General features: G+C 44.4%; 2 protein-coding genes across 2 annotated transcripts in view; one reads left to right on the top strand and one right to left on the bottom strand.

Moving 5' to 3' along the window:
- T265_07269 (hypothetical protein) overlaps positions 1-26,364 on the bottom strand; it is a gene marked incomplete at both ends in the record, with an annotated part of 64,515 nt that overhangs the window by 14,222 nt on the left and 23,929 nt on the right. Inside the window, 5 exons of the mRNA XM_009172747.1 lie at positions 3,685-4,143; positions 4,318-4,714; positions 6,843-7,234; positions 7,939-8,320; positions 24,316-24,546. Of these exons, the coding sequence (XP_009171011.1) occupies positions 3,685-4,143; positions 4,318-4,714; positions 6,843-7,234; positions 7,939-8,320; positions 24,316-24,546 (1,861 nt within the window). The remainder of the gene's footprint in view (positions 1-3,684; positions 4,144-4,317; positions 4,715-6,842; positions 7,235-7,938; positions 8,321-24,315; positions 24,547-26,364) is intronic.
- Positions 18,822-22,952, top strand: T265_07268 (hypothetical protein; the record flags this gene model as incomplete). Its single annotated transcript, XM_009172746.1, has 3 exons — positions 18,822-18,927; positions 18,955-19,160; positions 22,827-22,952. 3 exons carry the CDS (start codon positions 18,822-18,824, stop codon positions 22,950-22,952), a joined length of 438 nt encoding a protein of 145 aa, XP_009171010.1.

The raw sequence follows: 26,364 nt of genomic DNA, 5'->3' as shown, positions 1-26,364 counted from the left end.
CTCGGAATGATTGTGTTAAGCTAGCACTAAGTCGCTCCCCCATCCACCTTTGTTCTTTTCTTTACAATAAGGCTTTCAAATAAATCATGGTTGTACGGCAGTGAAGCATCGGTGTTGAACACTGTCATGCTGTCGATGATGATGATGATATAGAATTAAGGAAGTTGATTGCCAAGAAACTGTTATTATGCCAATAAAACGAAGGTTAAGCTTAAAACCGGCGCGAAAACAACTATATTCTAGCTAGTGTGAAAGGAGGAAGTTGATTATAGATGACTAGTTCAAACATGATTCCGTATTTCAGTGTGTCAGTTGGCATATATCACGTGATCGTGGGAACCACTGAAGGAAAGTCCTGGCGGGTGCTGTCAGGATATGCTTCAACAAACGTCTCTGCGATTGTTTTGGTCATATGACATCACGTGACAAGCTCAGTCAACAGTCCCTCGAGCTTGCATTCATCAGTATTATCGATTAAAATGTACTCCTGTTTCGACGCAATCACGCTGACTAGGTCACAGCAACCAGTCAGGTATAAATAAAGTAAATACCATTCGACCAGGTCGATTCTCGTCTGGAATTAATCTATATGAATAATGCTCATGTGCAAAATGATAGAATGAGGCACAAAGTTGAAAGCAAGGAAACAAGTATCGGTGAGATTATCTCGGGAGACAATCAGAGCACGAATTCTTTATGACATAACTTCGATTCGTATGTTGAAACATTCGTTAAACACTTGCTACAGTGCGACGGGGTTTGCGATGTCGTTGGGGGATGGTATCATGATTAGAAAGGTTTCTTCCCGAATCTGTCAGTCGTACAGAATCACCAAATCATTCAAAGACACCCACCTGCATCTCAAGAAACGAACCTCGAAATAAGTCCCTCGAGAGCGAGAACTCTTCATGGAAAACCGTTTCCCATCCATTCAAGTGAAAAGTAGCAGCAGAGACATAGGCAAGTAATTAACATCATTCATGGTTCCTTCAAGAAAAGTTGTTACATTTATCATTAAATTAGATTTTCCAACGTGCATGGACAAAACTTTAATCACCACCACCAATGAAAATACTTCGTGTCTTTCGTTTCAGAAGAGCTTGGTAAACAATCGGTAGTTCTTGTTACCAAGCTCTTTTGAAACGATGACTTCTCAATCGGTTCAAAACCTTTCCCAATTGATTGAAGACTAAAAAAGTTTCTTCCATGTCAATCAGCTATCCTGCAGCACCTTCTGTCTGAAAATAACCCCAGAATGCCCGGAACCTGCTGAGAGCCTAAAACCCCATCAAAATCTCAATAGGGAAGCCGACAGGCCAGTCAATTACTCCATCAATCTAGTAAAAGCCGATGAGTATTCAGGGACTTCATAGAAGTGCGGTCGGTGTTGATCGGTGATCACTAAACGCCAATCACACAGCCTAGACAGATGTCAAAAAGTGTCCTTTAAATAGTATGAAGACACCTTGTTTCCATACGACACAAATCTGAAGTAGTATCCTGCTCTACATAAGTGTACCTCACCGACTAGTGACAATGGCAGTTCATCCACTAGATACATACGGTTTGGTAGTCTCTATTTACTCGCGGTACTGTCAGTTCTCACCGTACATGTGTGTGCCACTTGTCCACCAAAGCTCTGCCGTTGATTCATTAGCATCTCAAATCACGTATAGACACAGACATCTAAGAAGCGAATGATCTCAGCTGCCTTTCACATGTGTTAACTAAGCTCGTATGAGCCGAATATCCCGTGTGTCGATTTGTGTGACAGAAATGCATTTTGCTTAAAAGTGTGGGATTTTATTTTCGGCCAACACTGGACAAGGCACGAAGCAACTTTTTTGACTAAACCCGTGGTGTACGCTTTCATTGAACTGTTTTACTCCCGGTAAACTTAAAAACTCTCCTTTGTGTTTCTGATAGCCAGTATAATCTACCTTTTTCTGCATGAACAAAATTACTGATGACCAAAACGTACTCTCCAAAAGGACCATCCGTATGAGGTGCAGAGAGTTGTTTTTATCTCAGATATATCTATATATGAGGGAAAAATACGTTTGTTGTGGACTGAGGATTGGTTTTATTTTACAAAGGTTTGTGTTTAGTATGGATCAGTAACCCATCTTGCGGTTTCGAAGAGCGTATCTTAACATTTTCTTGATCATTCCTAACAGCTTTGAGGCCGACTGCAGTCCCTTTACAAAGATCACTTGGTTCGAAATGTATTGTGACGAGAATGATGGTTAATACGGTTCCAAATATCCCACTGCTGTCAGACCTATATCCAACGATGAAAGTAAACACAGTGCTCCACCTCACACCTCCATCTAGAAGACACCTGAAGGGAATAAACTCACTTCCTTAACACACTTGTCGAAGTGTTTTCAGTAGCCCTGATGAAAACATCTACACTCTGGTTTCCTTGAGGGTTGGTTAACCTTCCAAGGAGGAACACCACGAAAGAAGTTATATTGTTACTGACCTACGTTTACAGTTCGGTTGTCACGCTAAAGGAATGCAGTTGTTGGCACATTTTGAACAGATCTTATTGGACGTGACAAATGACTGAACTTAGGAGAAAGGGACAAAGCACTGTTCGCGAGAAGGTATCACAGTTGCTATATGCATTGTGATTAATGGCCGACAGTCCGTAAGGTTTCGGAAGATAATCCATGTCGAAATAAGTGACAACAAATGATGACAACGGCCACCCATTTTCGGTCCGTAACGTAAATATGCATTCAACATTTGCATGCGCAAAACCTGGAGATTTGTGAGAATGAGTTGAGCGAAGCGGAGGATGAAAGCCTGAGCGGATTTCTGACAGTTTTCTCAAAGCGTACAGCTCACAGTTTCCCGAAACCAATCGTGCGTAATACAGGTAACAGAATGAAACTCTGTATTAGAATCACGTAAGAACATTATGTTGATAATCTGTGTGGGAGAGTTGCGGATAAGAGGAACGGTCTTCCAAAACTAATGAATTTCTGTCCAATGCGTGGCATCCTAAAATCATCAGGTGGGTGTAACGCATCTAGTTCCCTGAATGGGGCCGAGCAGCGATCGCAAAATCTGACGGTACGATTTTGAACACTCGTTGTAATTACAGTACGTGTAACACATGTTGCAAACAAAAGTACAAACCGATATGGTCAATCCGGAACTAAAGAAGACAGAACGAGTAGAACATAAAGTTGACGAAACTTCGAGGAATACAAGCATCTGATGAGCCCCAGGAGGGGCGAGGAGATTACAGTACTGTGTTCAGTCTAGAAAGCGAGGGGTGATTCAGATTCCCACCTTATTCCAGCCAACCACGCAGGCTAAGGTTTTCCGGGTGCATGGGATAATTAGCGCTTTTTGGGTAGCTGGCAAACGATATCTTACGTGCTGTGAAAGCCTGGATTAATGCACGTGCTAGGCAACGATATGACTCATGAGCATCTCACTGTTCAAATGACCTAGCCGTAATGTACTCCTAGCTGTAATTTTGAATTATTTTATTTCGCTTTGTGTGTTCTTTTATATGTAACTAACGTGGCGTGTATTGAAGAATCTAAAGCCACATTCCAAATGAACCGCCGTTCGTTGCTACCACTTTTCACAGAATGGGAGCTCCCTCTACGAGGAGACACTTAGAGAAAAAGTGCGTAGAAAAACCATTAACTGGATAATAGTTACCTCAGTTGTCCTATCTTGTTGGGCAGGCGAAGTGACGGTTGCCGATGAGAGAATCGTGATGTTTCCTGTTCAGCCATCTGAGGAGCCGAATACTTTCTGCGGATATTAAGCCGCGGTCCACACTGAGTTGTTGGAAGTGAGCTGCCGGGAATTACGCCAGTCCGCTCAAAATTGTGAAGGGCTACATCAACTGTACGGATGCCAGTAATCGGACTTGATGGTGGTTTGGCTGAATCAGGGGATTCCAAAAGGATAGGGTCTAAGCGGTGGTTACCGGACGACGTCACACACGATGGAGAGTTTTTCTCCATAAGAATCGCATCCACACTTCCAGGACCTACAGCGACAGACTGGTGATTCTGCGATAAGGAAGATCGTGAAGACGTTCGTACCCGAGTGTTATCAGGATCAGAAGCGGAAACGCCACTACCTAAGGTCCGGGCAACAAAGTCCAAAGACCTGTAAACAAATGTTCATAGACTGGAGAAATTGCCAACATTGTGTACTGCAAAAATGATGCGGACATTAAAGGTTAGTGTCAAGAAAAGCAACCAATTGGCTGCCAACATCAATAGTAAAGAGGCGGAATCAAGAAAATAAGATGAAATAAGCAAAAACTCGGAAATGACGCACTTGCGCAAGGTCGATGATTTTACAGGCGACAGGACATCGGAATCAGTGGAGGCCACAGGCTTTGATTCCTTACTCAATGGAGGACGCTTTGTTCGTGTGTCCGTTTTCGATTGTTTACCAGGTGCTGTCGTAACATGGACATTTGATTCTGGAGAGGTAGCGGTATGCGAATAGTTATCGAGTACTCTGTTCTGGGAGGGCAGATCCGACTTGCCTGCAGAGAACGAATTTTTCTTGCGCCTAGTGTACGCCGCCGGACCGCTAGATGACCTTGTTTGAATCGAATTACGCTCCGCTTCCAGCTGAGTGATTCGTTTTTGGATTTGTCTGCGAAGGAGCTTTAGTCGGTTGAGCTGATCACCTTGCGTCAACTCCTTAGCGGGCTCTTCAGCAGTCCCTGTGAGGTTAAAAAAAAGAGACGTGTCAATTCAAGCGCATCTACGAAGGTCTACGGGGCTGAAGTGGCGACTTCAGGCGAAAAATTCAAAAATATTTGAAACAACTTCTTGGCGTGCGGCACAGCTGACCAAAGCTTCAAAAAAGTGGTCACTTCAACGGGTAAAGTGTTGAAACAAAAGGAAATCGAACAACAGGTAAATAAAATCTGTGTAGACAGATTACCGCTTGAAAATAGATTAGTCACGTGAATCATTCTATTAGTTTCTTCCAAAAAATAACACTGAGTTTAACGCGCATGCATTGTACGGGGATAAAAATTACTCGTGGAAGAAGCGTCTTTGAGGAGGTTTTCTAAATTAACGGCAAAACACGAGTTCACGCGAATCCGAGGTATACTCCATGGGTGTTGCAAAGTAAGCAGCTCAGTTTGTTCTATCAGACTACCATAGCATGCCAACTATTGATGCTTTTGATGAAAACTATGCGAGAAAAGAATGCCTCGCTTTACAGCCGACGGTTCAGTGCATTCTCAATGATAACACGCGGATTCTGAATATGTTAGACGGGTGTAGCCTAATTGGTTCCGAATAAAAATTAGATAATTTGAAATGTGCAGGAAGTGTGATAAAGTGACTAAGACTGCATGTTCCACCCAAGTTGGGCAGGTGATCAGCCACTCATGGCCGGATGGTGAAAAGCTCAGCTAGCAGCCTTAGGTTCCCGGTTCGATATGCTATAGAGATCCAAGAGAAACGCGCTGCTCATGGTTGCTAACATGGATAAAAGAGCTGTATAGCGTTACTTGCGGTTAGGGCACCGATTGTCTTCATAGGCAATAAGAGAGCAAGTTCGGTTTCAGAGAGATTTGGTAAACAATCGGTGGATTTATTGCCATTTATCAAACCTTCCTCAAATGATGACTAACCAATCGGTCCCAAACATTTTCCAAATGATTGAAGAGCAAGTTGCGCCCTTTACACCACATTGATCAAACGAACAACCTCCGTAGACCGAAAACTTACTAATTTACCCCAAAAGAACAGAAGGGACGGGATCAATAAGTGCTGAACGAACAACTACAGAATCCCATCTTCATAAAAACATCATTCGAGAGTATTTGATAGGTTTCACACTCTGAAGTACTGTCCAAATGCACACTCCTGCACGAACCGAAATTGATATAAAATGCGGCCATGTATACTCACTCTCCCCATTATTACTATAATAATAATTATTATTATTGAACCAGAAATAAATGCATGAAACAAGTCAGAAGTTGACGTGCAATAATGCCTCTGTTTTGCTTCAATGTACCGTCGTCTGACCGAGTAATAAAACTTCGGAACTGGCCCGAAATAAGGACATCCCTGCAGTGCGCTCTCCGGCATGTTCTAACAGATTATTGATATTTACAAGCCTTGCCACGGGTCATCAATACCTTCAGTGTATTCGGCGGGGCATGAACAAAATCATCAGCAGCCTCAATATATTCTCCCATGAATTTTCAACGAAAAGAGACAGAGTATTGTAAGAATGTTATACCATGCCAAATAATGGCTAACAAGCGCCAATATCCATTGCATTCACAAACGTTAGGCTCTCCATTTGTGATTTTATAATAAGCACAGATTTGAACTCTTCGGAAAGAGACAAGCTCGTTGAGGCACTCGCCCTCCTTCGGCTGTACGGAAATCTATTTAATGACTGTTGCGAACGGCGCCACCAGCTATAAACTATCAGGTGTCTCTCGTACATTGGTCTGCCTTCGATAAATGAAATTCAGTAAGACTCGCGTTAACAAGTGACCGTAAAACTTGTTTCAGCTAACTGCTGGAGAGTTAAACACATAAAAAAGATTCACATTCAAAAAATAGGGACTGTAAAAGCGGTTTCCGTCCTTTGGGGGCATCGTAGATTGAGGTCGCTTACAATTTGACAGTAATACATTTACACGGTGAACATGCGAAAATATCTCCTTTTTCCGAAAGAGCGCTTAGATGGGGAGTTGCTTAGGAAGATGGAGTACTAAACTTCAATTACTTGAGGCCATATTGTTAGCCCATGACCACGAATTATTTCGGAAGCAGTTGTGAATGACCAAGTTCATTAAGTAGCTCCTCTCTAACCTGTTTGGGGCGTGGTTTTCGAATTGGAATTGATACTTGTCTTGGGAACAACACCTTCCCGAACAGAATCGGAGAGCGAAGTCGCGTCTTCGGTCAGGTGAGACTTATTGTTCATAGTCTTCAACGTAGGTTCGCCGTTATGGTGAGTAGCTGACTTTCGTTGTGACTTTGGGATTGACGAAGAAGAATCAACTGTCGCTAATGAATCTAGTTGTACCGAATCTCTCGGGAGGTAAAGTCTCAGAGGAATAGGCAATGTATTGGCCAAAGGTGGTCTATTCTCATCAACAGGATCTCCGGAGGTCATAGTGGTAGGCTGTCCGCTGCTGTGTGGAAGAAACCGAAAAGAGAGGTATATTCCAAGAAGTGGAGGAAAAAGGACAGCATCGGTCCTGTACGCAGGACCTAGTCATGGAATAAAGACCATTAGGTGGATAGTAAAATACTGGAGTAAATGAACACAGGATGGGAATCACGTTACTTGTTTGTATATTGTTGACGGATATAGAGTAGCATGACCTGCGATAAAGGACGGGTACCGAAATGAATTGGTCAAGCCAACACAAGTGCTCCCTGGAAGCGTACAGGTCAATCCATCAGAAAAACAACTACTGGCTTGTACAGACATACTCGTGCTAAAACCATCTTTTAGCTCTAATGGCAATAATATGTGAGCTTCTATCAGAGACTCACCCATGACGGGTCAAACTTCAGGAAGACAAGATGTCCCGAAATCAAGGAGAATTCACAATGGTTTTTAACTTGACAGTCTCGCTCTTGCATCGGACTGTGATTAGGGGGAGATGATTAACTGGATGTTTGCCACCACGTTTATTTCGAATCTCTAACTCAAGCTCTAATAGAAAAGAAAACTCCCATATCCCATGAGAAGTGTGAATCACTTGGTTGCTGACAGTGCAATACATTCACAAACAGTTTTGGTCAGCTCTGTGGAAATGGACAATGGTGGTCGGGGTTCCGTTCCAAAAAGACTAGCTCCGAAGAGGGACGGAATGGTCCCGTTAAACGATTACTCCGTAAAACAGGTTGATAGATCCAGACAGGTGACACCTAATAAAACAACAAAGAAACTTACACTTCTAGCTCTGCATCGTTTATCTGTAACTCCGGAGTTCGTGCGCCTTCTGCTAAAGTCTCACGAGAGTCAAGGCCATCTCCACAAGTCGGGTGTTCAGGTTGCTGCGCATTCGAATCACTGGACGTATGCGCTGCGTTCGTTGTCACTTCAAAGTCTCCACTCATTGGTGGTGCATGTATAATTTGGACGCGTTGTTTCGATCGATATAAGTCACCCATATTCCAACAAAAGTGCTGCTTCAAATCCAGCCAATGCTGTTGTGGCCCAATCACCGAACCAGGGCGACAAATACGACACCAAGCAATCACCTCATGTGAGGACATTCGATAGTGCTTCATAAGGTAACACGAAATCAATGTTCCAGTACGACCTAATCCAGCTGTAGAAATAATCAAATACAGAACAAGAATGGAATAGAAAAACGACACTTAGTTGAACTGAAGAACAATATCATTGATTGGGCGATTAAGCCAGAAACGGAGTAGACACAGACAGATGAAGGCCTGAAAAAAGAGACTTTGTTGACGCTTCTGAACGTTAAAAAAGAATAAGCTGGATGTGCGCACTATACCAATGCGTGGACAAGGCATTCACCAAGATAACCATACCTTCCTATCGATGTTCTATGCACTTTGACAATACTGGACATAGTAACATTGGTTGTAAAAAACGAAGTAACGGCACCGTCACTTAACTGTGCACGTCAGTTGACGTGCCAAAACATTGCCGCAAGTTTTCAAAAAGTAGACCGCTTACGGTGCTCAGACCTTTGATCCGTTTTTCTGTGCACGAGTTGTCTGTTCATCAATATGAGGGATGCATGAATGTATGTAAGTTTTTACTGTGTTCGGGACATTGTTAAACCAGTGTAGGCCCTTGCACAGGATAGAAATAAAGGGGAAGGTCTTTCGATTACCCAAACCAACCCCCGAACTTCCGCTTCATTAGGTTGACGGTTAGATCACCGCTAGAATATAGTGTATGAAAAGAGGTGGTGTTACTTTTCAGTACAGTCGTGTCCCAGTAACTTATCAGCATTAATTAGCTCAACGACATTTAGGATAACTTGCAAATATTGCAGATATCTAAGGTACAAATTCAACTGAGTCTGTTTCAAAAGCACACATTGTTCTCTTAATAAAAGACCCTGACACATCTGCTGCGCATTCTATTGAAAAACGTAAATGCCATCGCGTGGAGCCCCTTTGGGACTCTTGTTAGTGCAGCTTAGATGTGCAAATCAGAACAAACACCAGAAAACGAAATACACACACTCGTAAACTCTTTTTGTTTTAATGGGAGACTCAACTAGACCTCAGCTGAATCTCTGGTTTTCGATGTGTCCAGAAGGTTCCAGTTCCATTAGGGAAGTTAAAAAACCATTTAATCAGGCAGACTGGCGAGTGAAACCAGTCGCGGACTGTCTGTAGCTTACGATGTCCAATGGTACTAACAATACAATGAAATTCGACAAAGTAAAGTGGGCTGTGGAAAAGCAAAGAGGTTCATTCTGACTGCGAGTCATTAGTTGGACAGAACCGGCCACCAGCTGTTCACGTGCAAATCACAGTGAGACTTGTCAGAATGCAGTTTGAAGTTGGCTGGTCATTTGCCGAAAGGACAACAGTGCAAAGGGTTGGAAGGCCAAAAGTTTAACTCCAATATATGGCATGAGTAGATAGGGTTTGCTTGGAACTAGACGAACGCAATGTGTATGTTTACAAAAATCTGTTGGAAGTGCGTATTCGAAGGAGGGATTTGATGTGTCGAGTACGGCTTATAGCTTTATTAATTATATCGGACGTTGCGAGTAGTCCGCATTTTCAACAATGAATTATAAAACCAATTTGGTATCTAACATCTTCCATGTGATCCTCCTCATAATGGACAGCTTTGGCGATGTCTACAGGCGGAATAATTTGCTTGATAATGCGTCTGTGAATCCGGCGGTGAGTTCAACTCTTGGAAGTACGAGAAGGGTCATTTAGGGTACGACTCTGCTGCGGAAGCTTTATTTCCATTTTAATAATTTCGAATGATTTATGTTGGCTCCTCGTGACAGACCAGCACAATCTTTCGTTCCGTGCATCATGTTACATACTGGGTAATCGATTTTCCAAATCGCCATAGCAAAAGCACATAGCAACAAGTAGAAGCCAATTGGCACGCATATGAAAAGGCAGTCTACTTTTTGCTGCCTTTCACAAACGTGCATCTATCAGCTGATTGTTGTCGTCGGATCACTGAGATATCACCGCTGTCCTGTTCATCCGTTTATAGAACACGAAAGTGTTAGAAGTACCGTGAAGCTGAAACGCTGGTTAGTACATTTGGCGGAGAAATGCTGATCGGGCGTACTTCGAAGGTAAGAAAAGTCAGGAATGGAAGGACGAACAGAGAAAACCCCGGTCCAGTTTAGCAGTTTAGCCACAAAGAGTCAGCGGTACAGCAAGCTACAAGGAAAAAATTATTATCCAAAACATATCCCTGACAGAGTAAGATAATTCAAGAGAGAGGGTGAACTCTAAGAATTTGTTTCTACGGCAAACATTATTGGAAGACATGAAAGCACATACCATTATAGGAGAGAAACGGGAAGCAAACCATAAGCTGTTATTTGCATAATGAAGAGAACATTCAAGGATAAACTAGCCATAAAATCAGCCGGTAGTTTGATCTTCATACAAGGGGAACTGTTTGTCTGCAGTGCACGAAGAGGGAATGGAAAGTCAACGTGCGCACCATCTAAGAAAAGAAACCACTCCCAAAAAGGAGGGAAAGACACATCGATGCCTGAGCCAAACGAAGCATACTAACGTGTGGCGAACCGTGTTTATATCTGTCATTTTACAATGAGTGAAGTATGTCTTCCTCAAAACTTATGACGCACATAATTCGGCCACATCAAGGTAACCTTGAATAATGAGCGAAGGATTCTTCAGCGTGCGTTCTGGTAACAGGAACCGAATTGGTTTCGGCCGCGAATCCTAGAAACAAGTAACAATAGGAGCTATTGCGATCTGTAACTGAATCGCGAAATTCATCTAGTGGAATAAACTGGTTAGGAAAATGAGGCCAGCCCAGGGGGAAATATATCACTTGTGGATGACGTGTTCAGGTGTTGTCAGGTACTGATAGTGGCTTAGTACACAAAGCTACGACGTCCAATTTTTTTAATTTCCTCACTTACTTCAAGCAGCTATATAGTCCTAATATCTTATGACAAAGTAATCCTATAAAAAGTTTCATTGCAACACGATTAGTCTGATGTGTAATGTCGGGGCACTGGTTATAGCTAGCAATTACGCAGGAACCGTGACAACGACAATCCCAGAGATCCGGAAAATCGCTTGTTTTTGCAATACAATACTACTGTTTTCTGGTGATTACGTACTGGCCTACATTGATCCCAACGGCACCCAGTACGAAAGGGTCGTTACGTAAAAACGGAAATGGAACAGAAGAACACACAATACACATCTATGGTTCCCCGAATCATAGTATCCCATGAAATACCGAGTAAAGATTCAGAGAGGTCGAAAGGCTTGTCTTTGCAACCCATTCCATGTCCTAATATTTCAGTCTTGTCCATGCAGAAGGAAAGAGCTTAAACGTTCCTAAGTTTGTCGCCGTTTGCATCTCAGTGGATGGGTTAAATGGTTACTGATTTTGTCGTATGTGGCTAGGACGAAGAAAACGGTTATTACCAACCACCGCACGTCAAGAAAATACCATTCGAGTCAAAGTGGTCGCAGTCGTGCACGTGATTTGTCTGAGTTCATCGTTCCTGAACAACGTGTGTAAAATGCCGTCCCTCTGGAACATCGTCTTTAATAAAAAAACAACGGTACGCGCAACCGAAACATCATCTAAGGGTACAGAAGGATCAAAAGGGAAACAGATTACCCAATGGCAACTAACTTCAACGGATGCACTAAAACACGGTGGTGCCCGAACACTCAAACGAGGTCAGCTGACTACAAATTAAGGCACACCGAAACTCGCTTAAGTGACGGTGAATTTCATCCGAATCGCATGATAGCTGCATGCAGATGTCGGAAACCTGAGGAGAGTCCTGGAACCTCGACCACTGTCTTCATTAGACACTTGCTGACGCAAAAAACGGACGCTCGATGCGTCTGCGTCACAAACTAAAAACGACTCAATCGTCATTGTACGTAACGCTGGCGACACCGGAAACGGAAGGAGCGTTTATCATCCAAGTTGAACCCGTTTTACCTGGTATAAGGCGACCGAGTACATATAATACTGCATTGGTTGTGTACCTATAACGGTCATGAAGCTACGCGTTCGTTCAATGGTCACCGATAGGACGTGAATACGAGGCGTAAATATAAGCGTTCCACATCAGATTAGCGATCTTAGCACGATCTTCTGTGATGCTTCGTTTCATTGAATAACTGCTCCAGACCGTCCTTGAGTTGATTATAACGTGAAAAACTCATAAACCGAAAACTAGAATGAAAGCAAAGGTAAGGGCGCTACTGAGTGGGAGGATAGAGACTAGAATTGTATAGCGGAACTAAGTTGCTTCGTTTGGACATTATAGGGGTGCAACCTGTCAGTGAATGAGCATGTTTCCCTGTTAAAAGAGAACTGACATGCTCTTCAACCAGGTAGATGATATTTTGCAGTCTTAAGGTGTGCAATCAAAACGTTCATAGCTTGATGCATATCATCGAATGACCAATGTACTTCCTTCTCCAACCTTACTAAGGCGTCCCGGTAACATTACGTACGGTTGTATCTCTATCGATTTTTAGAGGCAACAACCTAGCCATAGTAAACGACCATTACCGATGAGCGCACCCTTGACCTGTTACTATTGTACGAGTTATCAAACCTCAACTGATCCATTAGCTTGCTAGAAGCCGGAAAGTAAAAGTAGCCGTGGTAAAAACAGGTTTTATGTAACTATCTCGAGGCATGATGGACGTCTCTTGGACGTCAAAATTGGTCACGAGACAAACGTGAGCAGCTTTGCCTAACCTTTAAGTGATCTAAGTTGGTAAATGTGGGTGCGTGAGCAGCCCTAACCTTTAAGTGATCTAAGTTGGTAAATGTGGGTGCTTCTAAAGCGGGTAGGCTTTTCATCAGCTGCGAGTGGATACATACCCGTGTAGAGTGTCAGGTATTTTCGATCTAGTTTCGGAGCGAAATTTGACATTCCGGAGGTTCCACCACCACCATCGTCACAACTTCCTCCGTCATGTCGGTTCACATAACTCTGTAGTTGTGCACAAACACCATTTGACGGGCCGTAGAATCACCAGTCAGCAAATCGCGCAGCTGAACATTTAAGAAAAGGTCACAGTGTTCCGCAGTTAAGCGTATCACCATATCTTGAAGGGTAATCCAAAAGTCTGTCAGAAACAAAAGTTGTTGATTAAGATCTCCAGTTCCCATTAAACACTGTCCTGCTGCAAGATTTTGAACCGAACGATGTATGGAAATAAACGATTCAGGTGTCAGAACGGTGGACTTCCTATGAACAGAAATCTCTTGTGCACCAAAGTGGTTCACCTGGCTGATGCTTTAGCAGCAAGCAACTCCAAAGACTTCAGAAGATAGGTCAGTTGTTGGAAAAGGCCCGGTCCTTGGTCGTTCAAGGTAAGTAATAAATTATCCTTTCTCAAAATGACAGGTTTGTGGAAGGTGAGAAGGATGCATTGGCATATCGAAAAGACCTGCCCGTCATATTACACTACTTCGATGTAACGGTTGAATTCAATGCCGACGGAGGCAATGTGCACTAACGTGCCCTCCCATCGTGAAATTCTGATATCAGCAAACCGTAGGCAATATGTACAAGATCTGTAAAGAGTGTATTACACTGTCTTTTTGTGCCAACATATTTGGTGGAAATTCTCACCAGGGAGGTTCAAAATTATCAACTAGCGCTTTATTGGGACCCACGCAGTGTCAGTGGAGGATTAGCACTCTGAAAATGCATGGATGAATATCGCCTTGTCTCTGGATGGTTCATCCACTCTTACTGAGAGCACGATCTAGCGGTGAGAGAGTTTACCATCCCTCTGGATAGTACGGGAGCACAGAAAGCATCAAAGACACTTTCCAATATTCGTTCGGACTACCTGGAACTCAACTGTACAGCCGTTGAAATGCAATTACAAAAGATCTCTGCTGTTCCTCATCTGAGAGGCTGAACACGGGCTGTCACCACATAGAAGACCGGGCTTATTCGATTTTATCAGATGGTGTCCTGTCAGCATCAGAAGCGCTGAAGTCATACAGTCTGGACAATTGAGGCCAGCTGATGGAAGTATAAATATCACCATTTGAATCTCACGGGTGTCTTCATTGGTAGAAGTCGGAAACCCGAGCTGACGAAGAATCCATCGCACATCAGTGGCTTCTGAAAAATTTTCATTTTATCACAAAAGTTCTGAAATTCTGGTATTACACACTATTCGGAGAATGCTCATGAGTGACAAAAACCGACAATACTGTTGAAACGACTAGTGATATAACGTGAGCATACGATAGTGATCACTCAGCGACATGTGGGAACTGTTCGGGGGCTAGCCGTCCCTAATAACCAAACAGCACATTATTTGGATGGATGTGTCACGTGCAGAACACGGGCCAAACGAAGGCATGCCCTGACTGGTCAGAATGTCAGCCAATCTGAGTCAAGCACCTGTGACTCGACGCTTCTCGCCCCCTCACGGAGATTCTGGCACGACCTTGTGGAACGCACTGTGACTACCCTATAAATACAGTTCAGCAAGCTACAACAACTGGTGACAACCCGAACCCACGATGTCAATTTCGGCAGAGCAACTCCAATTAATTTTACAGCAACAGAAGCAGTTCGAAGAAGCACAAATAAGGCTTGTTGGATCTGTGATGCGCATGATGTCCGTGAACGCCACAAAAACGTTCGAGCCTCCGTCTTCATCCGCAAATGATGCTGCCAGCTCGATTACTGAATTCAATTTTGATGCTGAATCTGGACGAACTTTCGAAAGTTGGTTCAAGAAATATGAAGACATGTTTCAAGCCCACTTTGCTCAGTTTGATGACGCATGGAAAGTTCGACTGTTGTTGCGGAAACTAGGGACAGCTGAACACGATCGGTTCACAAATTTCATTCTCCCCAAACTCCCTCGTGACCTTGGTTTCGCAGATGCTGTCAAAATTCTGGCCCAAATATTCGGTGAGCAAAGTTCCTTGTTCAATATTCGTTATCAGTGTCTCAAGATTACCAAAAGGGATACTGAGGATTTCATCACATATGCCGGTGTGGTCAACAGAGAATGCGAGCGCTTTCAGCTCAGCTCCATGACCGAGGATCAATTCAAGTGTCTCATCTTTGTGGCTGGTCTTCAATCACCACACGATGCAGATATTCGGACCCGGCTACTGAATCGAATTGAACAGGATCCAGAGTTGACGCTTCAGAAACTTACCACCGAATGCCAGCATCTTATCAATCTCAAGGCTGATGCTGCCATGATTGGACATTCCAAATTATCTCAGCCGGATATGGTATGCAAAGTAACTTCCAAAAGGAAGTCAAGTTCAAAACGAACTCCAAGAAAACCGCCCACACCCTGTTGGTTTTGTGAAGAATGACACTATTCACGCCACTGTCCCTACCGGAACCAGAGGTGCAATAAGTGCAGTCGAAAGGGCCACAAAGAAGAATTCTGCAGAGACAACTTCAGGAGCTCGCGCAAACACCGACCCGACAAAAGGACGCAGGCAGAGGCTGTGACCGCCACATTCAGGATGAAATCACCTGGTCGACGTAAATTTGTCACATTATGTATCAATGGCACACCAGTTACTCTCCAACTGGATACAGGTTCTGACCTCACTCTGATTTCAAAACGAACCTGGAACGAAATTGGAAGGCCACCAGTGGAACCCACAAAGTGCATCGTTCGTAATGCATCTGGTGGAAGCCTCAAACTGACCGGGAAGCTGAACTGTTCCGTAACGTTCAAGGGAATTCATCTCAGTGGCACTTGTTACCTCACGAACTACACAGGCCTTGATCTCTTGGGCCTGGATTGGATTAATGAGCTTCAACTGTTGGATGAACCCCTCAATGCCGTTTGTGACGAAACAACTGCAAATGGCCCCGATACGCTCACGATAACATCACGTCCTGACGATTTTGTGGTCGCCACAGTTATAGCCAAACCGAAGACCAGATGGAACATACGCGACACAGCGACTATTCAGCTTCTGGCGTCCGGCAGCGGTAGCCCCCTCACCAAATTGCAATTTAGTGAATCCTGCAAGCAGCCGCAACGTTTCACCCGCGGTCTGAACCCTCCAGTTTACAGTCGCAGCTTCAGGTGGATCGTTCTACTGCTATCCTGAGAGTCAAGGAAGGGGGGCCGGCAGGAGGAACGCCACAACAGTCACACAGAGACCAGCCACTGATTCAAATATATGGGGAATGCTCCCCACGGTGGACGCAGGGTCGACGATGTCAAACACGAGGCACACGTAAGATCATCGGCACAGCCGCGTCATGCGAACTAACGTCAGGCAACAAACCGCGGCTCAGTGAGGGGACCAAGTGGCATGGAACTAGACAGCCATGATGTACCTCCCAAGTGGAGGTAGACACCCATGATGTACCTCCCAAGTGGAGGGTACCAGATCCCAGATCGGCATGCACACAGACTCAGCGACAGATGGAAATGCGACAGCAACTCCAGGAGTTGTCACAGTGGAGTCCAAAGCAGCAGTCGGTTGAACAGCCTTCTCAAGGGGGAGGTGTTCGGGGGCCAGCCGTCCCTAATAACCAAACAGCACATTATTTGGATGGATGTGTCACGTGCAGAACACGGGCCAAACGAGGGCATGCCCTGATTGGTCAGAATGTCAGCCAATCCGAGTCGAGCACCTGTGACTCGACGCCTCTCGCCCCCTCACGGAGATTCTGGCACGACCTTGTGGAACACACTGTGATTACCCTATAAATACAGTTGTACTAATTTTCCTTTGTCTCCATAAAGGGCTGTGTAGAGCTACCGTGCCTTTTGATATACCATAGTGGGCGGAGCAGGAAGCCAAGGGACCGATAGAGAGTTGCACTACCGTACTTCAAGACACAACAGGAACGTCCGGATTTACACGGATTTTGTAACAGTCAAGCTTACGCGCAGGCAGGGCGTGACAACCCGATATACTGGATAAATGCATTATAGCTACTTGCTACATACGTCTTTTCATCTGTTCTGCGTTATGACGATACCTTCCGTCAACGAGTGATCACCACCTGGACATAAAAGAGCCGATTGGTCAGCCGTGCGTCCTAGTCGCTGGAATCGTTTCGAAACCCCGAGTGATGATACAACTACAGGGGGGTCGATTCAGTTTTGGTTTCCGTGCCTCCAGTCATGGCTATTTTCGGTCGGCAAGATCGGAACAGTAAGTCTATCTTAACAGTTTTAAGTTTTTAATTACGGAGGCGGTAACAAAACATCTGAGGTTGTCATAATTTGGCACAACTTTAAGCTTGACCTCTTCGTTTGTGGGCGACATCCCCAGCTAGAAACGGGAGGACATGACGAGTGTCTAATGATCGAAGTATGCCATTTATTTGACGACCAATAACCCTGAAGGTATAGCAAAAACTATTGTTAAAGCGATTCTCATCTGACACAGGGGTATCAAAATTTGTGCACACTTGAATCACGAGATACTGATATGGTTGCTCTTATGTCAGTCTGTTTGGTTTCTCTGAATACTTTTCGGAAGAACCGTCTGAAGATGGAACCGGTGGATGTTGAGACTCCACCGCAGAGATAAGTCAGCCAACACTACGGTTATGCAAAAGTACTTCCAATTCAAAACTACCTGCACAACAAAATTGTTATACACTTGTGTCAGTCTGTTTGCCTGAGCTCGGTGCAGTACGAATCAGACGATCGGAATACCTCGCAATGATGATATACCAAAATAATACTGGATTCGTCCCTAACCGATATAGACCAGTGGATCAAATCGCTAATACCACAACCAAACGACGCTCACGCTCTCGTTTGGATACCGATGCACCACGCTTCCCTATATGCGTGAGGTGCCTCTTGTTCACTGATTGGTAGAATCGGTGAATTGGTTTGTGACTGTCTGCTGAAAAATACAACGCGAACTGGCTGACTGCACACGCTGGTGACGTAAGCAATCGGAGTGATATGCGGCGTGGTCACGTGAAGGTACTCGAGACACATAAATAAGCCACAACCATGACTGTCATATTACCGTGACACTTAATTTCCCTAAGCTTACGGTCAACGGAGTTTTCGCAACCGATAAAATCGGCTATTCGTACTGGTAGATTCACACGCAAAAAAGACTTTTCACATTTAGATACCACTTGCCAATATAACACAACGCGGATGAGTCAGCTTCAGCTACTTACACAACAGCGCTGCAATTTCTCTATACCTCTGCTTCATTCAACAAACACGCACCATGGTTGATACCCAAGAGAACTGAAGGGCTTGACTAACAGCAGACTGACGTTTTTTTTCAACCCACAAAGTCCGTAGAATTACTGTTGAAACTATACCCAACGCCATTACCAGTTGGCGAAGGCGCAAAAGCGCAGCTGGATAAGCTCAGAAAAGTGGCATAGTTAGGTCACGTGGAGTCTTTCCTGTAGATGGACTGTCACAAGTTACACGGTTGATTACTGTAAAATTGGCACTCAGAATATCAGCGGGTGGAACAAATTCAGGTATTTTAACAAAATGAAGGCAGTAAAGCATGGCGCAATAGCTCCTACTTGAGTGTTGTTCGCCACGCACAAATATGGCCAGCACCAACGGACAAAGTAAAACGTCAGCGGGGAACGGCTTGGTTCCAATCACATGAAGTTAAATTTGACATTTACCTTGGAAAACTATGACAGACATGTGACCAACATTCACATAGCACTGGATGTTCCCGAAAGGATTGCTAACGATGACGATGGTAGTTTGTGAATACGTCAATTTCCCAAAGGGGGGCGAGTGAACTTAGGGGTTAGTGGTTCGAACCCCACCTCTGCCTCTCGACTTCCCCTGTCTGGGCTTGGGCAACTTGGCAGTATCCAAGCCCTCGTGGTTCCTTTGGGTGGCATGGCAGTTAGGGACCGAAAGGGTGCCACAGCTGAACGATTTTTCTCGTGGAAACGGTTCCGTGGAGAAAAATATCTAGTATCCCTCAGGGTATTTCATCGAGGCAGCGTGCCTCGCTAGAGTGCGTCGGTGTAAAAATATTTAAAACACAGTAACATATAGCGAAATGGCAAAGCATAATTCCCATAGGTCAAGATGGATAAAGTATGAAAAACGAAAAAATCCCAGCGATATTACGTAAAAAAGGTGAGGCTTTGGACGTATGCACAATCCCAGAATAGCTGCAACCACTAAGCTGGTCGATGCGTTGGCTGCCAAATCTTCCTAGTATTATTTCACATGTTAGGACAAAAACACTCTGATTACAGGACTGCCAAAATCATGCCCCGGGAGAAAATATCACACGGGCTATGCACATTGCTATTGTAGGCGTTTCAAAAATCGACAGTCAGATAAACAGCTGATGTTTCTAGCACTTCCTACGTCGTCCGGATTGCCACTTTTATGGTTCGGATATGATTTTGTTACTCGGTAGTGTAAACAGAGCATCTACAACAAACTGGTAGTGCTAGACAACAAGATAAAAGAACACAGTACAAATCATCAGACACTTGACACTTTTTGTAATGACAGACTCCGATAACAAACGTGCAGATGTAGATCTTATCGATGAACTGGTGTCTACGCGTCCCACCCATTGCAGGTGACTACGATCTGTCTCTGAAGGAATCCAAGGACTTCCCGTCAAATAGGTGAAGGGGACGGAGGAGATCCAGCGGTCGTTCAGGAGAAAGTTTGGTATCACCTGCAGGTATTTACTTGCATTTGTAAATCCAGGGAGAAATAGTGGAGCTAAAACGGTGTGCTCGGAAATAGAACGTTCTGGAATGCGAATGAGGACAACCTACTCGACTACTTATGTAACCTAGTGAAAACCATGTTTTTCTTTGGTAGCTTCTTTCGCATTGGCTTCCTTCTTGAAGGTTTCATCGGTGGATACTAATTAGAAGCAAGTTTTGGCTAAAGTATCATAATCCCATCATCACTTGCGCTCACAAAGATGTTGGAGTAAGTACAGGACGCGTCAGAGTGGAGTTTTCCTAATTAGTTTCCTCGTTACTAATCTTGGACCGGTCCGCGGTCTAACCGGCGGGCTTCTGTGAATTCCGCGCGTTGAGATCAGTAAATAACCAGGGAAGTAGTACGCGGCGATATAGAGATCTCCCAATTTGTATGCAAGTGCGCAGCATGCCCAGAATCATATGAACATCAGGAAGGCCGCTAACTGATTGAAATACATATGTAATCCAGGATCGAAGAACACGTAGTGACAAGAACTTCGAGCTGAACTGTCAGGATTTCCCACTTGCCCAAGCTCATCTAGCTGTGAAACTACTGGATGTTGCAACACATGCTTGTTTGGCAGGGGTGAAACAAATGGGAATCGGACGACGAAAGTACTTATAATTCGAGTTATCTAGAGGGAAAAGCAGTCCGGTAATTCCCGTGTACAGAGCACCATCTCAATCAGTTAACCTCTTTTTTGAACGCGGCTAGCATTTTGGTGGCGTTGGTTGTACCAGATCCAATTGCAAGTTTTGCCTTCAGAAACAAAAGACGGCCACGTCCGTAAACATGGCGGACGATACTACAGCCTAAAAACTGACTTGGAACTGACCACTGCTTCTCAAAATCATCCCGCGGTAATTGTTGAATCTGTACTACACTAACGCTCCGAATTTGACGCCCTTCTATACATTCGCGCATTTCAAGTTGTTGCTTTTTTATACGATTCTTCGTACGCTCCCTTCTGAATTCCCATTAATTCTTGAGGAAATTCGTGGACAGAAAACCGACCAGCAGAATTGCGTGATATAGCAGTACTCTTCGCGTTCTCCATGGGTAGTTCGTCAAACGTTCCCTGACTTACCACGCCAGCCGACTTGCAAGCGGACTCTCCACACATGAAGAACCAAAATCTACTCTGCGAGATCAAACTGATAGAAGGATAGTACGGATTGGTGGACATGATTCTGTGGACTTAGCTTTGTGCACACATGTGAAATTAATAACCCTGACTATTCTACCACAGATTTCCGATAGAAGCGAGATTAGGGACTGGGGCAGCCAAAGTAGAGAGAAAACAAAAGTAACAGAGACATCCAAGAACTGCAAATCCTTGGGTCCGTAATGATTCCCCGTCAAATAAAAAAAAACTTGAAAAATTGGCATTCTGGTGGATTTAGGTGGACGTCAAATTATTCATTTTCTACTTAAAGTATGCGTTTCAAGGGTAGGAAAGCATGTATGGGAGAACGAGAGATACTGAGTTTGTGTGGACACAAACAAGCAGAGGAACAATATAAACAGAGCGAAGTGTCACGGACCATATAAAAGAGACTACTGTGCGATGCACGTGTGGTGCGTTGAACACAGGGAAAAACAGGACGACCGTGTATAAGACTGGCCTTCAAAAAGCAGACAGCCAACCACAGTGGAGCATGTTGCTAGAAAGTGAAGATTGGTGGGAAGCATCACATGCCACAGCTTGAAATACTAATTTTAAACGTCGAAACGTGATAAGCATAGTCATTGTTCTGTTATCCAGATGTGGCAGTCTAGCTGAAGCGGAAGTTGCATTACTTGGGACAGTGTAACAAACGTCAGTTGTACGGTGAGGATATTGTGCCCAAACTTGTCGAGTAGTGTAGAGGTAGTCTATCAAAGTGTACGATTGCGTGACAGACGGGACACACATCAGCTGGAAATGAGCAACTTCGCGTTCAAGTTAAAAAAAACTCAGTGACTGCACTTTCGGTGCACCGTTCCCATGCTAGTCAAAGAAGCATGAAGGCTAAAATACTGTCAGATTTCCGAAGCTTAGACGGGTAAGGCAGGAAGCCAGAGTTTTGGACGAACCACGAAACGCTCGCCTAACTAAAGACTTTAGCTATTTGTTAAGTCCGAATCAGTGAACTGTTTACAGAACCCATCAGATTAATCTTGTCCTCGATTCGATAGACTGTATATATGCGAGCGGTGGTTACAAAAGTCAATACCAACCTGCATGGCTGAAATGAATGAAGTGTTAGATCTGGTGGAATTCCTAAGCGTATTGAGCTCAATTTCTAAAAACGATTGCAAAGCTTGACGTAGGAAAGCGGCATTCTTACGAGAAAAATAAACTCGTTTGTCTGGACTACCAGTGGAGTGGACTACCAGCGCTGAAAACAAAAAAGTGCGAGACAATCACCGATGCCCACTTCTCCAAGCTCTCGTATCGCCCATAACCAGGTAGAAATGTCCAGCATGCACCTGTCCACGAAAAGTAACAATCCGTATGAATCCGCTATACTGGGACTCTCACTTTCCACGGCTTGTGGTATTGTATGAAAATGCTTCCCACATTCAGTGCAAATCGTCTCCATTATTCAGCGTTCGCCAGAGGACTATGAGTGTAGCATACGCCAACGTACTATACCTTCACTGACCCCATCCACAATCCAGTCAACGAAATCAGTGGATGTGCGGGAGATTCGGCGGTGTGTGCACAGGTTTCAACTAATAATCGTCGCAACAAATGTGGGTGCACGGCATGACGAAGTACGCAAATACTAACCAGTGAACTAAGTCGGGCGGGCAACTGCCGCCTCCCGTGACTCAAATCACCATTATTGGTTATTGACATTGGAGGAAACGGCTCAATCGCGCAGTCAGTGGCGCTCCTGCATTGAAACCATTGCCTTCAATGCGTAGCTACCCAATTTAAAAAATGAACATGCCTTCACCTCCAAGGCTTGGTTATATGTTTCACTTTCCTGTTTTCCGGTGATCGAAACTGTAGCAGCTGGAACCAATGTGCCTATGGCGCACAGTTCATAGCTGATAAACTGATTAATTGATTGTAACACCACTAACAAGCACCTTCCACAGGATTTGGTCGTCTTAGTTCAACCATTTTCATGACGGCGGGCCCACTGGCGTTGAATGCTCCTTTTCCATACAGTCATCCTATGTGACTTTTCTTCATTCGAAATGCATTCAAAATTTCATCACATTTTGCAAAATTGCACGGTGCCGTGTTAGACCGAAACCGCTGTCTTTTCGACGATACAATAGATATAAGAATATGTTTGGTTTCTTCACAGACGATGCGACATGATCAGAAGCAGTCGTATTCACCTGATGATGGATAGGGTCCGCAGCATTTGATGATGTAAACGCAACGGAATAACTTATGTTGCATGGAAAAATTGTGGTCAAACAAACGCCTCCGCGAGTTGAGTCACCTCGAAGATTAAGAGCGACTGAATTCTCCCTATGATGCTATGAAAGCTTCAGATGAAAAACTGAGTGGCAGGAAAGAATATTCGTAATTCAGGTTGTCATCATATCCGCCAATTTGTTCGCGGAATTTCGTACTTAGTTTAAAAAGCCTTGTCATCAGTGCGTTGTGAGTAGGAGTTGGGCGAGTGATAAGTACTTCCACTCACAATGCACTGATGATGTCACCTCGACCGGTGACGAAACCATTTGAACCGGAATGTCCAGCTCAGCAAAAAAAATTCAACGGTTATTCACTTATCAGGCTGCTCGTTGCCGTAACCAAATCTTATAAATGCGTTGTTTAAAACCATTAGGTGTGCTAAATAGTCTCGATTATCGAAGACCGGTTTCCTTGTCTGTCACTGTAAGACAACCCTGTCCGCTTCCATGCTGTGGAGGTTTAGTTACTGATAAGGGGAACCACATGTCAACAACTCGGACTCGCTACATCAAAACCAGTACTGTTCTCGAAACAAACAGAACAATTACAACAATGGTGAGCCGCAGTCGCTAACAAAATGTGTTGGATATGTATTCATATCCAATCGCTTCCCAATCGCTGATAAATTATTCGAGTTGAGTCACGTTTATGCAAACAAACCTTCGGGCGCCCGGAGTGGAATCTTTAGCACACAAAACTGAGGAACGTTCCTTCAAATGCGACTTAACCACAATGCTGATCAGCCACTCGTTGCCAAACGGCCGTGTTCAGCTAGAAACAAGGAGGTCGCGGGTTCGAAACTCCCTGTAGTTTCTTGAGATGTGCACGGCTGATAATACGCAATGAAGTAAGTGGTGGAAAGGTTTTGAATCTGCTGCACTACACAAAAATATTGGGAAAAGTGGCGAACCAAGCAAAACTCTGATCTTTGCATTAGAATATGCGATGACAGTGCGGGCAAACCATTCTCACACTAACCTTTGCAGTGCACGGCAACTGCTCCCGGAGCCTGTTCACAAATCTGAAGGAATCGTAACATAATATCATCCGGTGGATAGCTCCCGTCAGCGAAAAATAAATCGAAATGATCGAATCCTGCATCGGTGAATCGCCGTGAATCGTACACCTTCCTGTTTAGTCGAATGATGGTGGAGACGTTGTGCTTCCGAAAATACGGGATATACACTTCTGGAGCATGGAGTGGATAACCTGTAGAAAACAAAACAGTAGGAAGCGATTGAGAGCAATTGATAGCACTGTACTGCGTACAGTACAGTTTGTTGGTAAACATGTATTTGTAGCGCGAAACTGTGTATCGGAAGACAGACGGCAAACTCAGAACAAAAAGTCACACTGCCCGTGAAAATCACAAAGCCACGAGATTTTGAAGCTTGCAGTGCAGCTGAGACCCAGCGATGAGTGGTTATCTCCATTTGCGATTCCTATGGATGTCAGATAACAAAAAAACGAATCCAAAGCAGGTTCACCCAGTTTCTGGTAGGTATCGCAATCTTCCCTCTTACTTGGAAACATGAAAGCCCTGTAATATTTTAGTCGGCCGCTTCGGGTTCTTTCCCACTCTGAAGACTCCAGCCAAGCAATAATTAGGCAAGAAACACGATCTCCTCGCATAATCTGCATGAACAGATGATACTAACTTGAGGTTTTACGCTAGTTCGCTAACGGTGTTCAATCTGCCGGTAAGAAAATCGGACTCACTCACAAATGGTTTTCGTTGCAAAAGCGTTGAATTGTGGATATGTTTAATCATGATATATCAAATAACACCCCTCCAGAATGCTGCTTTATTGTCTTCAATCAGTTGTCAATGCAAGCAGTGACATTTGGCGGGAACAGCAAGTAAATAACACATTTTAAAAGTCTCCACCACATTGCAACCACCAATCTGGACGACCAACAGAGTGTGGTGACCAGACTGCTAACTATTAACAAACCTGGCACGAGAGTGTGAGTCACCAACATCATTGTGGACAGCGTGACATCAGCGCTCAACAGTGATGCTTCACTGCAGTACAACCATGAGTTATTTGTGAAGAAAATAATAAAGATGGATGGCGAGATGGCCCATGTGGTTAGAGCGCCAATTCACTGACCGGAAGGTCCGTGGTTCAAACCCGACCTCTAACTCTCAACTTCCCCTGTCTAGGCTTTGGCAACCTGACATTATCCCAGCACTTGTGCAACCTTCGGGTGGCATGGCAGTTAGGCATCGAAAAGGTGATACAGCTGAACGACTAAAATCATTCCGAGGTGCCTGCACCTTCAGACACTCATCCAGGCAATCTGGATAGAAACTGACAACACGAATGCTACTGACATCGATAAGCGGGCATATCTTGCAGCATCTCCGACCAGGCGCAGTGGGGATCATGCGGTCCCCACCTCCACCGACAGCACCCAAAGGTTTCTTAATCCCTCTCATACCCCTCTGCCAGGTCAAGAACTGGCCACCTCTCTGCTTTCGGCAGTGTGAACTGGGCACAGAAAACAGCACTCTCTTTGAAAAACGATGGTTCGGCATGCACAATACCTAGCCAGACCAACGCAGCTTCTGATGACGGGCATATTCTTTAATGGAAGTTCCTACTGGGCAACCGAAAGTTAGAATGCCGAACGAACACCTCCCAGTACGGCTCGATAGGTCACGGAGGTGCATGGTTCGTCGCATAACGGTGATCGAAATTTGGCAAATGACGGATCACTTTCCATTCACACGAGTTCGCATACAAATGGAGGCTTTAATGAACTTCGTTGATTGAGTAATGAAGCACACTCGTGGGCGAGATGGCTCAAGTGGTTAAAGCGCGAATTTACTGACTGGAAGGTCCGTGGTTCGAAACCGACCTCTGCGTCCCGGCTTCCCTTGTCTAGGCTTGGCAATCTGGCAGTATCCCAAACCCTTGTGCTTCCTTCGAGTAGCATGGCAGCTGGGTACCGGAAGGGTGTTACAGCTGAGCGATTCTTTTTGAACCACCAAAGCTGAGCAATGAGTCTGGTTAACGAATT

This window comes from Opisthorchis viverrini (genome assembly GCF_000715545.1).
Source record: "Opisthorchis viverrini unplaced genomic scaffold opera_v5_163, whole genome shotgun sequence".
Classification (NCBI taxonomy): Eukaryota; Metazoa; Platyhelminthes; class Trematoda; order Opisthorchiida; family Opisthorchiidae; genus Opisthorchis; species Opisthorchis viverrini.
Note: the sequence above shows the minus strand (reverse complement) of the source record. Positions and strands in the feature narration are given on the sequence as shown.